General features: G+C 46.7%; 1 protein-coding gene across 1 annotated transcript in view; it reads right to left on the reverse strand.

The window, feature by feature from the left end:
• The window catches only part of LOC119385510 (O-acyltransferase like protein), a 55,662-nt gene extending 35,774 nt beyond the window's left edge, over nt 1-19,888 (reverse strand). Inside the window, exons 1-4 of the mRNA XM_037652933.2 lie at nt 19,507-19,888; nt 14,572-14,840; nt 5,948-6,059; nt 5,762-5,876 (exon numbers count right to left, since the gene is read on the reverse strand). Coding sequence (XP_037508861.2) covers nt 5,762-5,876; nt 5,948-6,059; nt 14,572-14,840; nt 19,507-19,735 — 725 coding nt within the window. The 5' untranslated portion in view covers nt 19,736-19,888. The remainder of the gene's footprint in view (nt 1-5,761; nt 5,877-5,947; nt 6,060-14,571; nt 14,841-19,506) is intronic.
• Between the last annotated feature and the right edge of the window lie 624 nt (nt 19,889-20,512).

The following is a 20,512-nucleotide window of genomic DNA, read 5'->3' on the forward strand; positions in this document are numbered from 1 at the left end:
GGTGGCACTTTAGCGTGTTTTCTTTATCACTAGCGAGATGGCGCGAAGGGCTCGAAGGGCGCACTTTAAAGATCGTCGACCCGCGCGTTGCGATGCGCCCGCCTTCACAAGGCGTGGTCACTCGTGCGTGCGCGCTTATCTCATGATGGGGAGTGGTTTGTACGCCTCGTGCTCTCACCGCAAGTTTGCGTTGACGTTACAGAGAACACGAAGGTCACTTCACTCACTGCAGCGGCCGCTTTTGCGAAAGGAGCACGCTGCTCACACACAAATAAGTTACAACTGTGACAGTTAGTTTGCACTCATCCCGTGTATACTTGTGCGTTCGTTTCGTGCGTCCTCCTCTGTGTTTGAGCAGCGCGCTTCAACAGTCGAGCTGTGACAGTTTTAGTTCGCGCTCATCCTGTGTATGTTCTTTCCGTGCGTCTTTTCTGCTCGAGCAGTGCGTTGCGAGTTTCGAGCTGCTTGCCGTTCTTCGCGTGACATTAAAATTTCTTGCTGTAGCATTCATTCCGTCGCTCCTGTGCCGAAACAATGCACAACAAACGCTAAACTACGTCTGTGAAGACACGTTTCACTTTCGTGTTATACCGATTCCTATGACAGAGGGGTCAGTCATGTTTTTTTCTGCCCTGCAGTCCTTGTCCAGTTTTTAGCGTTGCTTTCTCCATTTTCAGTGACGTAGTTCAAACACGATTCAATACACTAATAAGGTTCTAACAGATCGACCTGCCGGTGCTTCTGAGCCTCCAGAAGATATTTATAGCGCAAATGCACCTTGTGAGAGCAGCGGTGCCTGCTTTACCGCGGCTTTTACGTAGCCTCGATGTCGAGGAAGTGAAAGCTGGCATTCACAAGGTCCAAGTAAGATGTCACACATGAAGCTTGCACGAGTTTCTAAGAAATATTCGCATTGAAAGAAAAATCCATCGCATAGTACAGGGGTCGAATACAGCACCATCGTTTTTCTGCGCCAGTCGCTCTCCAAAGTAAGCGAGCCAAGGGACTATAGTATAACGAAATGGCGAACCTCGAAGTGACGGGACATTGGTTAAAGCAAGCGTGTATCGTTTATTGCTATTTTAAGCTTCCTTTCAACACTTTCTGAATTTCCTCCCTCTCGCTGCTTTCACAGAAAACATCTTTTGAAAATGTCGTCGTACTGCTGTACGGGAGCGGTGCATTCTTTATTTAACTGGTAGAAAGAATCTCACGCGTCCGCGAAGATCTACACACAAGTACGATTCGTTTCAGGTCTGATTCACATTAGTCGCAATCCACCACGCCCCCTCACGGCTCTAGTGTCCATTATGGAAGACCGCTACCTCGTCCCTTTTTCAATAACTAACTAACTAACTAACTAACTAACTAACTAACTAACTAACTAACTAACTAACTAACTAACTAACTAACTAACTAACTAACTAACTAACTAACTAACTAACTAATATCCGCCAGAAAGAATTTCACGATGACTGGCGACGTTATCGTGATTACCACTAAAGCGGCGCAGCAGCACAACGCACTGTCCCCACCGAAACGCACCGTGAATGAGGCGTTTACTGCAGACGGGATCGCCTCTCTTGCAATCGATAAAACAGCAGCGCAATTGAAGTTACCCCGACAAACCATAAGACACTTACGAACACGAGCGCTTGTTGTTTGTCATTATCTCTCTGACTGCGCTGCTGTTTCATCGATCGTGTGGCACGAACTAGCCCGACAAAACCTCCTTAGCAAATTTCTATCTCTCGCTTCCCTCTGGGCATGCTGCGCCACTTAGCGTCGCAGTCGCAATCTCTTCGTTGGCTGCGTGTTTCTGAATTATGTATATGGAGTGGCTTCAAGTAACGCCAAACAGCGGACAGAAATTAAGGTCATTTTGACGCTATTAACGAGTGGCACATACCCATTGACCAAATAATCTATCAAAGAGATGCATTGAAGAGGGTCACATACACAGTTGAACTTGAAGGTATACTCAGTGACCCATTTTCACCTTCCGACGATCGGCGTCGAAGGTGGTTCCCTAAGAACAGTATACCCCGATACTCCACCGCTGAGACCGTGGACTACTAGGTGACTTGATTGGGAATCAAAGAGATTAGATACCGGGAAGCCAGATTAACAGAAATACCCGAAGCTGGGTAACTTTCCCAAAGAATGCTCATCGTATTAAAGTGCGACGCTAGTGACATTTATAGAATGGGCCAGCAGACCCAGACACCCAGGGCCCGTATTCACAAAAAACTTGCGCTAAAAATTGCCTTAAGAGAATATTTCAACCAGTCACGATGCGGGACATATTATTAGCGAAGCCGGATGACCAATGGGAAAACACACTTTCGAAAGAGAGGTTTTGTGAATTGGGCCCCAGTTTTTTACACTCTAAGAAAAAATCGAGTATTTGGGGAGTATTTCTGCCACCCAACTGTAATCGTCATTTACCTCGCTTACTTTCATTGCGTTATCACCGCGGTCCCGGCACTTCCCGGTCACGAACGGCGTGCGCGCTATCAGCGTGGCATAACATTCTCGATAGGAAAGTGGCGAGAGCCGCGTTTTCAAGAAAGGGAACACGAGCAAGACTACCCAAATGCTGCCCCTATGCAATTTTTTTTTCGTAGTGTGTAGGGAGATACCGGTAAGGAAGCGCGTACTCCTGAAGATGGATTTCGGTGCCGTGAACGTAACAGGACGGGGCAGCGAACGTCGGCTGTGATTCGAATCCTAGACTGCATGCCTCGCGTATGGGGCCATACATTTCATATCGTTGGTTCGCAATAACTCGCGGTGCTTCGATGTACAGTGTTAATTTTTATGAAAGGGAACACGGGAGCGCATGGCCTGCGCGCTCCGGCGGCTGCCGTAAGCTCCGTCAACCGACAGCTAACGAAAGCTTGCCCGCTTTTGGCGTCATCTATTGGCTAACAAAATAACGAATCATGGCTGGTTGAGAAGCGCCTTTAGATAACGCTGCCTCTCGTCTCGCGTTAAGGGCAATTCCTGCAGCTCGCGCAGTGCTGGCGCGCCACGCTCGATTTGTTGACAGGCAGACGACGCGCTGCCTGCATCGCCCGTTACGCGAGCCGAGATGCAGCGTTATCTAAAAGCGCTTCGCAACCGGCCATGACTTGTTATTTTGTTTGCCAATAGATGACGCCAAAGCGGGCGAGCTTTCGTTAGCTGTCGGTTGACGGAGCTGAAGGCAGCCGTCTCAGAGCGCAGGCCACGCATTCGCGTGTTCCCTTTCATAAAAATTGACACTGTACAACCACTGCTGTACGCGCTCGCAAATTCTTCGTACATCTGTGCAGACGTAGGAACAACCAAATACGCGGCCGTTCATCTCGTTACGGTTCTCCCGTTACGTGCGATCATGTTACGAAGAATGCCATGAACGTGCTTTAGCCCGTTTTTCGAAGGGGGGGGGGGGTGGGGGCGTCCTTGTTGGATCGGTATTTATAAACCTATTAAGTCAGGGGCGTGAGCGAACAATGCAAGTAACGCTTCTTCCCGTACTTTTCGAGGCCATGCACCCACACTCACGCACAACTGGCACGCTTTTTGGACATTTTAGCCCGACTGAAAAGCACAGAAAAAAAGACGCTTCTATATGGTGAAAATGTTCGTTGCGCAACGTTACACAACGGACACACGCAACCGTATCACATAAAAAGAGCTTAGCATTCGCGCACGAACTCTACGTCGAGGCGGATCCGCAGCTGAAGTGATTTTCAAATGGCTAATGAACAAAAACTCTTCAATTAACTTTTTTTAATTTCTGACCTGAGCGCAGTTGTTTATAGCGGTAAGTTGCAGGCCGTCACAATTTCTAGCATACCAATTTTTTTATAAATCGCAAGAATTGCACGTAATTTGTGATGTTCATAATCGAATTTCAATAGCGATATCGAATCCGAGGGTACTTTTCCGGACACTGTCAAATACCGCCATATTGTTAATTTCTGTAATTGTCCAATTCTGTAAAAGGCACAGGCCCTGAAATGCATTGGTTAATGAAAAGATATGCATTCTAAGACCTGCGCCTGTGAGCCAGTGCTGATTAGTATTCGAATTCTGGGCAGAAGTGGAAATGCGCTTGCCAGACAACTCATGGAAACTTGCCATATTAGAAAGAAAGAGGGCAACTGTATCAGTGCCAGGTCTGCTGCGCTGCGCAGCAAAGAAAATATTCCTGAGAAAGATTGTTATGATCTGCGTCTTGATCTTCCGGACTTGATTATTGTTGTGTGACTGTAACGTGCAGTGCGCCTGCGCGTGCTTACGCGGCTTATATATGTAGGAAAAGTTCTCTGAATAAAGCTTAGTTGCGAGTAGCGCTTGTCCTGTGCTTCTGTGTTCCATCTTTGTGTTCCGTCCTGTGAAAAATTGCGCTAGTAAGTATTTAAGATTATGAACCCACTAGCCCAGCAATGAATTTTGTTAAGCTGATACTGAAGCCTCGAATTGAACCTGCAGCCTCGCAAGATTACCCTGCCGAACACGCCTGCCCAGCAGAGTAGTGGCGTAGCTACTAGGCCGTGGTGGTGGGTAATCGTTTGCATTATCAACACCTTTTACGAAATATGAGCACTTAACTCAATAAAGGAGGAGTAGGGGACGGAGATTAGAGAAGAGGTTTATTTTCAGTGGATTATTTAAGCTTTAATTTTGCTGCTCTGGAGCACTGATCAGTGATCAGTGTTCGATTACATACGTCTTGCTTTCGCTCCATGCTTAATGAGTTGTTCAGCGCGTGCTACGCGTCCAAATGTAGAATTATATTTCGATGTCTGAATAAAATGTGCTGATGTAATACCATACTTCCCGTTGATACCATCGCAAAAACGGCCAGAAATGTGAAAGAAAGTCTAAAGCTGGAAAAGGAGGAGGAGGAGGAAGGAAAGGCAGGGAGGTCAACCAGACGCGCATCCGGTTTGCTACCCTACACTGGAGGATGTAATTAAGCCTGTGTTCCAGCAATCGCTACGACTTGCGTGAGCGCCCGCAGTCTGAGTGTTTAATTGGTGCCGTTGTAGTGTATATGCAGAACTGATCAGTTTTATTTTTACGATAAGGGTGATGAAGAGCGAAGAACTCTTTAATATTTGCGCTCTTTATTAGCTCGGAGCGCACAATTGTACGCAATTCAGGTCAACTGCTGCGCCGACTGGCCGATGCTTCAGTCATGACTGAAATCTACATAAGTACACGGCGAAGGGCGAAAGTAATCGACAAAAAAGAAAATGGTGATATTCGAACTTCGGAAACTCCTCCTGTGCAAGTATGTCGAGGCATTCGTTATCCTGAAAGAAAACTCAACCCGCTGCGGTGGTCTAGTGGTTATGGCGCTCGGTGGTGGCGGGATCGAATCACGGCGGCAGCAGCCGCATTTCGATGGAGGCTAAATGCTAGAGGCCTGTGTGCTTATATTTAGGTGCACGTTAAGGTACCCTAGGTGGTCTAAACTTCCAGAGGCCTCCACTATGACATGGGAGACCTGAGCCCGGGCCGTTAATCTGCCGGACAAACAATAAAGTTCTTTCATCCATCCATCCACTATGGCGTGTCTCATAATCATATCGTGGTTTTGGCACGTAAAACCCCAACAATTATTACTGTTTCAAGGAAACTCAGGGTGATTTATATCAGCCTGTAGCAAGCTGGTGCAGCGGCGTCACTCTCAAAGCCCAGAAGCTCCTGTAGGTGTCTAATGTTCACGCAAGTTTCTCAGCGTTCTGCGAAGTCGTATACTTACAGGGCTGCGAAAAAGGATGGAGTCCAATCTATCGCTTCCACTTGCTCGCGGGTCTTGCATCCGGTGACTTGAATCGATATGGTGACGTTGGTGAAGGTTTTCACAATAGGCATAACTGCAGCAATAAAGGTTGTGTCAAATAAATACCCACAACTGCAATGATAGTCAACCGTTTTTCTTGCTTACTGAAATTGAAGATGGATTGTAGGTCCTTTTCCGAGCAGGATGATGGCACGCACATTCCAAAGAATCCGGGGAAATCTTCCACAACGTTCTCGATTTCCCCCAGCAGGTAACGCTGCGGATTAGAGAGGAGAGAGAGTGAGAGCTTATTAAAGGAAAGGGAAACAGGTCTGCTTGAGCTAGTGTGTTTTGGCCTGATACTCCACACTAAGGAAAAACGAGTAAAATAATGATGAATGACGGCTATTGCCGTAGCCATAGGGGGTTGACGGTGGTCCCCCCCCCCCCCCAACTCTCAAATTATGTGTGCGCGAAATGTCAAATTATGACATTTCGCGCACACATAAAGGAAGGGGGCGGTCGGATTCCCGCACACCCTTCTCGAAAAATAGGTTTGCTTGCGCCTTTGATGACGCTGGTGATGAGGACAGGAAAAATTGATATGGGATCTGTTATGAAATAGAATAAAAGAAGTCCTACGCGGTCGTTATCGTTTATGACATATCTAGTTAGATTTTGTTTTTACAGTTGCAAGGCGGGCTTGTTGGTACGTCATATTTGGATAACAAGGGTAGCGCACAGAAACAGGAAGGCAATAAATAAACACACACACAGCGCTAGTGTGTGTGTGTCTACTTGTTGCCTTCTTGTGTCCCGTTGCTTTGCGGTACCATTGTTTTTACGTTCCAGCGTACTATGAAGAGTTCTTTGTCATATTTACTAGCCACGTTAGATCTCACATCTGCATTGTTACGCAGGCTATAGTTTCTTAGCAAACCTGTTAAAGGGAGTACCGTATAAGGTTTAGCGCTGCGAAGGCCTACGTGCGAGTGTATGGTCGATTAGAAATGGAACGGCAGCTCCACGTTCAGGATGGCCCGAATTCGTTTGAAACGTAATGCTGAATCATCGTAAGGCAAAAGTAACCTTACGTGTATGCCCTTCAAATACAGAACCTCGCATATGTGCGTTTTTTTTTTCAAACTAGTAATCCATAGCCGGATTTCTGCTCTAAATGCGGCAAGACCAACCAACCATCCGACCACACGTGCGAACCCGCCTGTAAGCTATGCGGAGTGGCGCATAAAACCGCAAGCAAAGATTGCAAGAAAAGACTTAAACACAACCCGCCGCCGTTCCACGTCCGACAGCAACCCATGAACAGGCTCAAGGCGTGAGACTGTCGCTGGAGTCTAGGGGACGAAGAATTCCCGGCATTAGGAAACCAAACCGCCAATTTGCGCAGCAGCGCTGGTAGCACTCCCACAAGAGGTCGATCACGGTCTATACTCCGACCACGCTCACGATCACTATCCCGATCACGCTCACGCTCGTACTCGCTCAAAAGAGTGAGATATGCGAACGTAGCAAGTAGTTCGAGTGCCTTCGGAACTACAAGCAAGTGCAGGTTTTAGTCGCCAGACACTGGAGTCTAATGATCTCTCCAAGATAGGGTGCACATTCAACAAAGCACATTGCAGCATCAAGCCAGTCAACTACAAAGCTAACAGGCCCTTATCGACAAGCTGATACAGAGCCACCAGAAACTGCAAGACAATACGAACAGGCTTCTTAAAAAAGCATGAGGAGCAAAATGACTTCATAGACAAGATGTACCAGAGATGCACGATCGTCCAAAAGAAGGATGGACAGCCGGGTGCCTTCGTTTCCACAGCAGATGTGGAATCTATTGTCGAAGCAAGATCCCAGATCTTACAAGAAACTGTCATGAAAAGCATCCACACTACAGCTGAGAACATTGTACAGGCAGCAATAGCAAATTTCGCCGCAAGCATGGCCAACAAGATTAACACGATAGACGCCAAAGTTGACGGATTTGCAGCACAGCTGAACAACTTTATAGCATACATGAAAAAAAACCTACGTCATCGAAGAGCATCTCAACACTTTACTAACTGACATTCATTCTGATATGAAGCGGTCACGAGGAAATGACCCAAGTATTTGTCGCTCAATTTCACCTACCCGCGAGCGCCGGCAGGGACCAGAACCAATTGAAGATGGCGGTCCCTAATCACAGGATGACGAACACGGTCTCAACTTTCCGCATCTGGCAGTGGAACTGTCGTTCCTACCGACCTCGCTATGCTACCTTACAAGAATACGTCAAGCAAGACCCACCCGACCTTGTAGCCCTACAAGAAACAAATACGCAGCACGTCCGGCTACAAGGGTACAACGACCACGTCCAAACAAAACACACTTCAATGCTCACAAATAAGATTCTCACGGTACAGGAATTGGAAGTGGACAACACACTTTTCGAACATACCGTGATAAAAGTGATACCGGAAAGGAAATCGCGCAAGTTCCACATCGTTGCGAACGTGTACAGCCCCCCAAAAGACCAACTCCCAGACTTCGACCTCTTGATACGAGAACTGAATAAACGCATCGGTGGTCATCAATTGTTATAATGGGCAACTTCAACGCCCTTCACACGGCTTGGGGCTACCACACCATCACAAAGAAAGGCACCCGAGTACACGACACTGCTCAGCAGCAGACTAACTCTGTGGAACGACCCACTGCAGACAACGCCATTAGGGAACACTGTATTCAGAAACACAAACCCAGATCTCACCTTCACGCTAAACATGAGCTCGGCAGAGTAGATCCGTGTCCTAGAATGCCTAAGCAACGACCACCAGATCGTCCAATTAACCGCAGCTCACATTCGCAAGCCCGCCAGGATTGGCACTGCCAAAGTAACGGAGTGCCAATCATTCCGAGATGCTCTAACTGGTGAGGCCATCGTCGAGAACAGACGACTGCATGAAGAAGATCCTTCACACGACGGAACGTCCTACCAAAAGAATCTAGCTGAATGAGGAAGCGCCAGCCGTTGACACACACCTCCTCCGCCTCTGGGAAGACAGCTAGAAGACCTCTTCTCAGGAGATGGAAGAAACAGAAGCTAAATAAGCAACTCAAGAAGAGAATCGCCCTGCTTAACGAACAAGTGCAGGAATATGCAGAGAGGTTAAGAAGATAGAACTGGTATGCATTCTGCGACGTACTCCAGGGAACTGTAAGCACAAAGAAAACGTGGCACATCCTTCGCGCTGTCCTCGACAACGGCCCTACTAGGACGCAGCAGTGACAGAACCTCCGCAGGCTCGTACACAACTACGTCGGATCAGAGGAGAACCTCCTTCGAGAACTTCAGAAGAAACTGTACGGAGACCCACCCATCACGACGACGGCACACGACAGGGCCTACGGTGGAAAACCAAACCCTGAACTTGACGAACCCTTTGCGCAGGTTGAACTCTGCGTAGAACTGTTTCTACTCACCAGAAACGCCAGCCCTAGGCAAGGATCGCATTATCTACAAGCACCTCCGGAACCTTCTGCAGCAGTCCATCGAAGTCTTACTCCAGTATGTCAGTGAATGCTGAGATAGCGGAGAGATACCGGCTACCTGGAAACACTCAGAGACCACCATGATTGCAGGTTTTGAGTCTAGCGCCGCGTACGAATTGGTAAGAAAGAAGATGACAGGAAAGAGGCAGGAATACTAACTAGCCTGCATTGACACCCTTGTTCAGTATACCACCATGATCCCCACATCCAACCAACCCCTCAGTACCGAGAATTTGCGCCCCATCTCCCTTACCTCGTGCGAAGGGAAACTATTCGAGCACATGGTACACAGCCGGCTAACCCCATACCTCGAAGACAAGGGGTATTTTCCGAACACAATGCTCGAATTGAGGCAACACGTATCTATCTTCCTTCTGCTCAAGGAAGACCTCACGATCACCTGAGCACCAAAAGCAAATCTTCAATTGCAGCCATCGATTTAAAGGGAGCTTTTGACAACGTCAATCACGACGCAATCCTCTGCAATCTGGAACACGTGGACTGCAGGTCTCGGATATACAACTCGGATATACACAGGCCGCACGGCCACAGTGGGAATAGACCTTCGCAGCAACACTTTCCGACTATCGAGCAGTGGTACTCCGCAGGGTTCGGTCATTTCGTCGTTGCTCTTCAACGTTGCCTTGATACAACTACCCAGCTTCCTCGACGCTATACGAGACCTACGACATGCTTTTTAAATGCGAAGCATTTCTTAGCGAACTTCTGCGACTTTGAGCGTATCTATCTATCTAGTCGCCTACGACTTTATGCTCTCCTGCTCGTTTCGTTAATCGAATGTACACCAAAATTGGTATGGCATAACATGACTGTATGACGAACATGAATGACGAGTCATAACATGAAAATCATGACATGCATGTCATGAACGACATGATAGACATGCCACAGTCTTGGTGCTCTTACGGCTGTTTCGTTAACTTGATATATACCAAAATTGATACGGCGTGATAAGAGTGTATGACGAACATAACTGACAGGTCCTAACGTGCAAATCATGACACGCATGTCATGTAAAGCATGATATACATGCCACGCCGCTCATGGTGCGCTCGCGGCCGTTTCGCTAGCTTGATAAATACCAACATTGGTACTGCGCGACGTTACTCTGTAACGAACATAAATGACATGAGTTGACATGAAAATCATGGCACGCATGTCATGTACAGCTTGACTTACGTGCCGCGCTCATGGTGCGCTGGCGGCCGTTTCGCCAGTTTGATCTAACCCGGAATTGGTATTGCGCGACGTGACTGTGTGACGAACATAAATAACATGACTTAACATGAAAATCATGACAAGCATGTCATGTACAGCATGACTTACGTGCCGCGCTCATGGTGCGCTGGCGGCCGTTTCGCTAGCTTGATCTACCCCGAAATTGCTATCTTGCGACGTGACTGTGTGACGAACATAAATAACACTAGCTAATACGAAAATCATGACACGCATGTCATGTACAGCATGACTTACGTGCCACGATCATGGTGCGCTGGCGGCCGTTTCGCTAGCTTGATCTACCCCGAAATTTGTATTGCGCGACGTTACTGTGTAACGAACATAAATAACATGAGTGGCACGCATTTTCCTCAGTGATAGACAAGACGATGTATGCAGCTCTTTGCTGGCTGCTTCGCATTACATCGATTCCCACAATGCTTGGGATCTGGCGGCTTTTTATGCAGACGATATCACGTTATGGACCAGGGCCTCAAATACCGGAACGCAACAAATACGCCTACAAGAAGCGATATATGCCATCAAGGTGTGCTTGCCAAAATGTGGCCTCTGATGCGCTCCCGAAAAGATGGAACAACTCATCCTGAAGTCCAGAACGAGAAGCCGGCTAGCCGCCTTTATGTAGTAAGGATATGCCAAGTGATTATAAGTTATAATAAGTGAATAAGGGGAATGATATGCGAATTAAGGTGGATTAACGGGAAATCAAATGCGAATTAAAGTAGTAGAAGGAGATGGAGAGATACGATAGAAGGAATTCAAGTGAATGAAATGTTAAATCGAATCAAATTGACCCGAATGTGACTTAATAGGGAATGAAATGTTCAGGTAAACTAAGGTTAATTGAGGGTGAATCAAATGTGAAGTCACACCTCCGCCACCAAGTAGCTAGCATCGAGAACCAGTAGTGATATCTGCGCGGCCGAAAGATAACAAATAGAAAGTAAATAGGCAATCAACTGAGAAATTGAATTTAATTTATTAATGAGACTCTCGTGAGAGCATAGGCTTTCTGTGCTCTCTTTAGTGTTAGGTAGAGGGATTGTGAATTCTTTACAATGTATATTTGCTACGCCAGGAATCTTTTTCGCGGTACTATCGCCAAACTTGAGAGCGACATAGAATTCCCCCCATGCTTGATCCATCTCTTTACTGGGTGCAACACTGTCATTTTATCCACTTCCCATTTTTGCCACACCTTCCTGTGTTTGTGAAATCTTAAAAGGACCGATATCCCGGCCGCGGCGGCTGCATTTTCGATGGAGGCGAAAATGTTTGAGGCCCGTGTATTTAGATTTAGGTGCGCGTTAAAGAACCCCATGTGATCGAAATTTCCGGAGCACTCCACTACGGCGTCTCTCATAATCATAGCGTGGTTTTGGGACGTTAAACGCCAGATATTATTATTATTATTATTATTATTATTATTATTATTATTATTATTATTATTATTATTATTATTATTATTATTATTATTATTAAAAGGACCGACAACTAGCCGGAACGTGGGATTAGATCCTAGTATAAATGTGAAGTCAGTAAAATATAGTGACAGATTCCAGCATCCTTTAGCGTTGTGAGCAGGCTTTATCTTTTTAAATCGTGTGTAAAAGTAACAAAAACCGGTATGTCGCGCAGCCTAGAGGAAAAGCCTTGAAGCTTGAATATGAAGTCGATCATTTTGCTGTACGTAGCCTGATGCTGTCATGCGTGCCATAATTAGTCCTCAAAGTTAGAGTATGTATATTATTATTCAGCCCCACTCAATTCTGTGCTGCTTACGAGGTAAAAGAAGCTGCACGGTGAGAAGCGGCGCTGCCTTCGCGGCTGCCAGTGGCAATGTCGAGCCGCGGCGCATGCGCGCGATGCGCACGCATGCGCAGTAACTCACCGCTTGAACACTAACCGCTCTCGCGCTCACTGTTTGCAGCATATGTTGTCTCGTGTGTATATGACTTCATATTCACCGCAGATGGAAAAATTCTGATTACAAATGTTTCGGGGCGTTTTCCACGTTGCCATTCCGTGATTAGACACTCTGACCGGTGAGCTTTCCGTTGCGCTGAAGAAAATAGGTACCATGAAAATTGGTTGTCGGTCCCTTTAATCGTTTCTTGAAAGCATGCAAGAGATCAGATATGGTCGGCTTGAGCAACGGGTCTCTGGCCTCCTCTTGCACGTTTAAATGATATAGAAGCACTTGAAGCAGAGACAGGCCAAAATTTCTTAAAAAGGGTGGAAACTCAGTCGCCCCACGAACCCGCCAAAATGCCATGCGTTTTTAAGTGCGAAGCCTTTCTCAGCGAAACAAAGGCACTTTGATCGTTTATATCTGTCGATCTATCTAGCCGCCTACGCCTGGGCCTACGCCTGGGCGCTCTCGTGGTCGGCTCCTTAGCTCAGCAAATACCAAATTTGGCATAGCATACATGGGTGTATGACAAACACGATGCGCAGGTCACGACATGAATAACGTGACTATGCCTGTCGCATACGTCATGAAATCCTTTCAACCAGTCACGCGTGGCGCGTAACTGCATAACACGGCCCGTGGTATGGGGGTATGCGCCACAGGTGATTCACAATCTTTATCAACCCAGGGACAGTGAGAAAAGACTTTGGAAATATTATCGCGATAGTGTTAAGGTGCCCTTGTTGCAGAAAATATGGTGTCGGGGGCGACGGCGTTGTCGATGAGCGAAACGTCCTGATAGAAACAAAGACTAAAAATCATGGCTCCAGCAGGAATCGAACCCAGGCATTTTGCATGGCAATCAAGTATTCTCCCACAGAGCGACGCCAGTGCTTCAAGCTGCTTGAAAAACAAACACTATGAAGGCGTAACGTCGGGGAAAACGCAATTGTTGCAGTATTGGCTATCTGCATTTATAACATTTTAATAAACATTGACTCCGCAAGATGTAGTCAAGCGCTGCTCGAATACGCCGACGACCACTACTTATGATTGCACATCATCGAACCATAGTGTGAACTTCATCACGATAAAAGGAACACCGCTCTAACGTGAGTTCCAGCCTTACGTCAAACCATGACATACCCTTTAGACGCCAGTGTAGTCGACCTGCGTGTCAAGCCAACGGTATTCGCACAACTACAAAAATTTCCCAAAGACGTTGATCCACTTCGTAACGCTTGACTCCACCTTCGAGCTGTTGTTCGTAAGACACCGTTTCATATAGGCCTAAATTAACAAAATTCGTTGCTGGCCTAGCTGGTTCATAGTCTTAAATTCTGGATAGCGCAGATTCGACATAGGACAGAGATAGAAGACTGATGCACAGGACAAGCGCTACTCGCAACTAATCATTATTACGAAAAGCTTCCCTACATTTATACACAGCCGCGCTAGCACTCGCAGGCACAGTGCCCGTTAGAGTCACACAACAATCGTCAAGTACGGTAGCTAAAGACAAATGTATAACAAATCTTTCTAAGAACTGTTCTTTGCTGCACAGCACAGCAGACGTGTCATTGATACAGTTGCTCTCCTTTCTAATGTGACAAGCATCCATGAGCTCTTTGGCAAGCGCACTTCAGCCCAGGAATCGAATACTAGTCGGCACTGGTTCACAGGTGCAGGTCCTACAATGCATAGGTAAATGAAAAAAAAAAACGAATACTTTGTGCATCAGTGTTCTTTATCTGCCCTGTGTTGAATCCTTGCTATCCAGTATACAATACCGTTTCGTAGTTGTCAACGCTGCCAAGCTCTCCATGCTACTTTCGTATTCACAGCCGAGAACTCGAATCCAAAGGCCACTTATGTGCTACATTGGGTAGCTCAGTTAAGAAACAATATAGTCCAATTGTGCGTTATTCCTAACTTTTATGTTCGGGGGCGGCACCAACACACTCACACATTGTCCAAAAAACAGGGCTAACTTTCATAGCACTGTTCTTCAGGTAGAGTTCGCGTACTGTTCTGTACAGGCAGTAGTATTCTGCAGGCATATACTCACGTCTTCTCCGAGCACGCCATCGACAAGGTCGAGCATGTTCGCAGAGGCCCGCCCTTCTTCGATGGCATCGAGCATATCGCGCAGTCCAAGTCGGTAGCGGATCTTGCAGAAGCTCCCCTGGACGTGGCCGATGTTCCAGGGCCTCTGGAAGGCGTCCTTACCGCTCATGTTGAGAAAGGCGTGCGCCTTGAGGCACTCGGTCTGTGACCCGATGCTCGAGAAGGCGCCCTCCAGGATGCCCGGCTCCGGCTTGGCCGTCGCGTCCACCACTGCGCGAAACTCGCTGTCTTGTGTGCGCTCCTTCTAGGTTGCCAACTCTACACGGGTTTAATCTTTAGTTGCACAGTAACAATGAAAACAACAACTCTACCAGGAATAATAATAATAATAATAATAATAATAATAATAATAATAATAATAATAATAATAATAATAATAATAATAATAATAATAATAATAATAATAATAATAATAATAATAATAATAATAATAATGGTGGTGGCTCATTGCAGATGATATGAGCGACGGAAGCAGCAGTAAGCATGACATCGAACCTCTCTCCTGCATTCTCTCTCTCACTCAAAATGCACACGCACACTTTTATATATTATGTACGCATGGCGAAGAAAAGGCCATGAAATAGAAAACAGTCATTCGCCCTTAAGAAACACGAAATTACAGATGCTTCGTGTTTCTGTCACCAATGCTTCGTGCGAAAAGCTTCCGTAACCATGTAGATTTCTCCAAAGCTCATTCGCTTAATGATTGTTGCTGCGTGTGAATTAATAACGCGAGGAAGTGCTTTAAAACTGGGAGGTTGCGCACAGCGTATGCTGCGCACTTTCGAAGAGACCACAGCTTTAGACCACAGCTTTAGCCCTACAAATTGAGTTCCTCAATGAAGTGCGGTCGCAGGATCGAATCCTGGCCGCGGCGGCTGCATTTTCGATGGAGGCGAAAATGTTTGAGACCCGTGTACTTAGATTTAGGTGCACGTTAAAGAACCCCAGGTGGTCGAAATTTCCGGAGCCCTCCACTACGGCGTCGCTCATAATCATATCGTGGCTTTGGGACGTTAAACCCCAGATATTATTATTATTATCAATGAAATGTGAGTGGTAGGGCAAATTGATTTGTCAGCAATGTGTTGGAAAGTATATTTCACAGGGGAGAGCCAGAAATATCTTTCCCCCTTCTCTTCCCCTATCGCCATCTCTCTCTACAAGCCGAGCCAGCGATTTGTCGATTTGAACGCGTACTTCACTGGATCGTTTGATGGCCAGAACCATAGGCGTGCGCACGGGGGGGGGGGGCAGAGGGGGCGCCCCCCCCCCCCTATTCACCTAAGAGGGGGGGGGGGCGCAAAGTCAGCCCCACACATAGACATAATAGGGAGGGGGGCTCAATGCCAGCGCCATACATTGACATAATTGGGAGGGGGGGGGGCGCTGCGACGAACCTTCGCCCCCCCCTGAAGGGGAACCCTGCGCATGCCTATGGCCAGACCATTATATCCTAAACATCAGCTTCACGCAACAACGATGAATATAGGGAGCTGTGACAGAGATACGTCACAATCAAGCTTGGAGCGTCGTCTGTTACCAAAAGGAAAGTCATTGTTAGCGACTTTTAACGCGATAGCGTTAAAGAGCTCACTTCGCAGAAATTCCGGTGTTGGCGTCAGTGTCGCGGTCGTTGGTTGTGAGCGAAAAACCATAATCTTGTCCATGTTTTCATGTAGCACGGTAACATTTGAGCCGGGAAATTGCGTGAGCTTATTTCGTGTATAATAGTGTGCTAATAGGACCTCGTTTGTGAAGAGCAGTTTGCGAAGAGCGGCAGCAATAGCTGTAATCTCTGGAATAGCCAAGACCAGGGGGTACAATCACACAGATTGTGCAATAGCGTGAAACGGCGTCCACTATGCAGCCACATAGGTTTCAGCATTTCAGCTGACCAATCCGACCATGTAGGAATGGAAGTAACTAAAATAATTCGCATTCAAGTGCTAGAGCACTGAAAAGCGCGCCTCAGAATGTGTCAATCGCGTGGTATGCAACCTCAGGAATAGCAACGCCGAAAATGACGTCCTCGAGCAATTGCCGCAAATCTGTTAATTGGTTGTCTTTGTTTCGAATTCTTGAAACCGAAAACTCCAAGAGTTCCAAAAGGACTTGTTACTGGGCTAATTGGTGCGTACATTGCTCGGGTACAGACGACTGAGGCACATATTACATTTCTTGAAGAAGGGAGAAGCAAAAGAGAAGGCAGAGAAGCGCCAACTAGTCTGTCGTTAAACAGTTGGTAGTTGGCGCTTCTCTGTCTTCTCTTCTGCTTCTGCCTTTTTCAAGAAATGTGTTTCGCGCCTCGGTCGTCTGTATCTAAGCAAACTCCAAGAGTATCAGCGAAGCATAGTGGAGATGAAAGCCAAGTTCTGAGTAATCTGTGGATGTATTTGACAGGAAAGGACAAACCCAGCCGAAAGTGGCCGAACGGGACTTAGGAGGACAGGAGACGCATATGGTAGAGATTGGGCCTCGCGTATGATTTTGTTGCTCGAAGCCATCTGAGGAATACAGAAAGATAAACGCATTTTCTTTTGTATGTATGGCCTCTACACGTTCATGTTGGGTCTCTGATTGGCCAGATGAATTAAAAAAGAAATACTGGGTTGGTCACAAGAGCGCTGTGCAGTTTAAGCATCTAGTGAGGTGCTTGAAGCGCACGAAGCAATTGCATTATTGTCCCTCCGATGCGCAGCCCGCACTTTGTCACTGAAAAAGCCTGCTGTGCATTATGGCGCCCACGAAGTGGACTCTGGAAGCGCGTCGTATTAGCGGCCCTCTCATGTTCGGTTGCAGCCTCGTAATATTCCGCATTAACACGCGACCCATCTGCTGCTATTGACAGACGAAGTGTAGACGCACTGAAGAGGCGGCATATATATATATATATATATGTGTCGCACATAATGAAAGCAATTCTTCACTGCCTTTCAGTTTTTTTGTAAGTACTAGCGGATTCAAACGCCACATCTAATTTTTTAGTATAACGACTAGTATGCGCTATTGCTCGAGATAACCCCGTCATGTCGCGACGTATCTGCTCTCTAAAGGTAGGTAGCGTTGGCCCTGATGTACGCGTTCGAGTCAAAATTACGCCGATATGATCCGAACTGAAGACGGTGGAAAAGAAACTATGTGTTCCTTTTCCACCGTCTGGAAAATGAACTAACAGTTAACGAATTCCTATCTAAGAACAAATTTCTGCGCACACTTATGTCATAAAACGAGGCATGTGCAGCTTATACTCATTTAACAATATACAAAAACAAAATAAAAATAATAATACACAGTCGAGGGTAACTGCAAGGTATTCCAGTAGAAACTAACCAGCGCTTCAAAGGGAAGTAGGCAACATGAAAGAGAGCGTAAGAGAGGCAAACACTACAACTTCAATTAAATTCTTTCCATGAAGGTGGTTTCCTGGTGACTCAATGAAACCGATGATTGACTGACGCAGCCGTTTTTTTTTTCTTTTGTTAACATGAAATGCTTCTACAATTTCCCTGGTTAGTTGGTTCCCATGATGGAAAACCACGGTGGTGTCATCGAATACTGGCCAGCAGCCACACTAAGAACAGTGCCCCTTAATGTGGGAATGATTATTTGTCTGTAAAGATCTCTTTTGCTCTATCAGCCTGGTGTTCAGACACGGACTCGTTTGGCCGATGTATATTTTTCCACACGATAGCGGCAAACAATATACAAAGGATAATTTACATTTAACAAACTTTGTTTTATGATTTATCGTGCATCTACTGTCATTAGTTCTTTCTGCTGTAGAAAGTTTACGATCTACTCCTGCACCTATTTTACCAAGCTTGTTGGGTGCCGAAAGAACTACTTCTAGACCAAATCTATTTCCTACGTTTTTTAAGTTGTGTGCAATGTTGTGCGCATATGGTATACACACTATCTTTTTGCTGTTGTCATTGCGTTACTTCACCGTACAGTATAATGATCAGTCACGAACTAGCCCAGCTCTCAACCTTATTAAAACTAAGCGCCTTCATCATCATCATCATCATCATCATCATCATCATCATCATCAGCCTGTCTACGCCCACTGCAGGGCAAAGGCCTCTCCCATGTTCCGCCAATCAACCCGGTCCTGTGCTTTCTGCTGCCACGTAATACCTGCAAACTTCTTAATCTCATCTACCCACCTAATTTTCTGTCTCCCCCTCACGCGTTTGCCATCTCTTGGAATCCAGTCAGTTACCCTTAATGACCACCGGTTATCCTGCCGACGTGCTACGTGCCCGGCCCATATCCATTTCTTCTTCTTGATTTCAACTATGATGTCATTAACCCCCGTTTGTTCCCTGACCCACTCTGCTCTCTTCCTGTCTCTTAAGGTTACACCTATCATTTTCCTTTCCATCGCTCGCTGCGTCGTCCTCAATTTCGCCCTAAGCGCCTTACTTAGCCCTAAATTGTCCTGTTTCAATCCGTGAGTACTGTACTGTTTACATTAGCGTAAAAAATACTGAATATCATTTTAGGACACAGGTTATACTGAAAAAATTGTTGTGCAGCGTGCTTAGAAATAATATATGAAGGTCTTTATCGCCATAACTGATTTCCCCCAACATAGCGAAGTTACTGACAGCGTGGGGAGCACTCTTCGGTAGGGCGTCGTGACCTCACGTAGTTTGCAGTACAAGACGGTAACTTCAGAAACTGCGAGGTTATGTACGGCTGAAGATGTTTTTTTTTTTTTGCTAGTAAGGTTCGGCATGCACAATGACAGGTTTGGCGCTGGTTGGAATTTGCGTACACTAATGTGTGCAAGTACCAACTCGCGCCTCCACCCTCTTACATGACACAGGGATGCAAAATAGGAAGAATATAAGAAATGTCCAGCACTTACCGTAAAGAGCCCAGAGCTTGCCGCCGAACAAGTCCCTTATCAGTCGCTTGAGGCTTTTGGCGCACTGGGGAGATGCACCGGTCACCCAAAGTAATCCCATCAACATCTCCATCGTGTCCCTTATCTTATCTAAAATAAGCTTCGGGTCGAAGGAAGTAAAGTCGAACTTCATTGACGACGCCGCACCCAGCAGCGCCGCCAGGCAAACGCACCTCAGGAAGGGCGCCATATCTGCGTGCCGTCGCTGCAGAGACCAGATTATCCTCTCCTACAAAGCTACTTGGTCAGAACACATGCCAGCAAATATTCAAAGCGCTAGCAATTCTCGCCTTCAAAAGCTGTCGTCCGGCGGCCTCGGCGAGGATGTCGATATCATCCAATGGAGGAATCGAAGTAGATGCGGTCTCCAAGTGTGGAAGGCAGGTTTTCGGTTCGAATTCTCGCTGGCAAATTAGAGCGAGCACTGCTTCATCGCCGTGCCGCGTATAAAAAATGAACGAATCGGAGTCGAGCTGCGATCAGTAGCAGCAGTCTCGGTGCGGCTGAATCAACGCTGCCCGTTTTCCTCGAGCGAGTTCCCGCGCGTGTCTGTGTGCACAGCGTCTTGAACGGCGAGCCGCCGTGAGCCCTGGATCGCTCGCTGTGTCATGCCGTGATTGATTTGAGCATGAAACCTTGGCCCAGTTTTGAAATGACAGTTGATATCATCAGACGCAGCAGTGGTGTGGAATCCCGTGTGCGCGTGCGACCGTGTACCTGCTTTTGCGGGTAGTAACGGTAGCCATTGAGAACGGTGGCGAGCGACGGTAACAATAGCGCATGTTAATGACTAACTAGACACCTAAAACGTCTAACATTATTGCGTGGGACACATAGAAAGCACAAGAAGCCCTCATATTTCAATCGCTCTTCGCATGTGGGTTAGACATGAAGGGGAGTCATGGAGGGAAACGTATACTGGGAGACTACATACTACGGTAGAGCCAGCCTTGGCAAACAAGCTGTT

The sequence above is a fragment of the Rhipicephalus sanguineus genome, chromosome 1 (genome assembly GCF_013339695.2).
Source record: "Rhipicephalus sanguineus isolate Rsan-2018 chromosome 1, BIME_Rsan_1.4, whole genome shotgun sequence".
Lineage (NCBI taxonomy): Eukaryota > Metazoa > Arthropoda > Arachnida > Ixodida > Ixodidae > Rhipicephalus > Rhipicephalus sanguineus.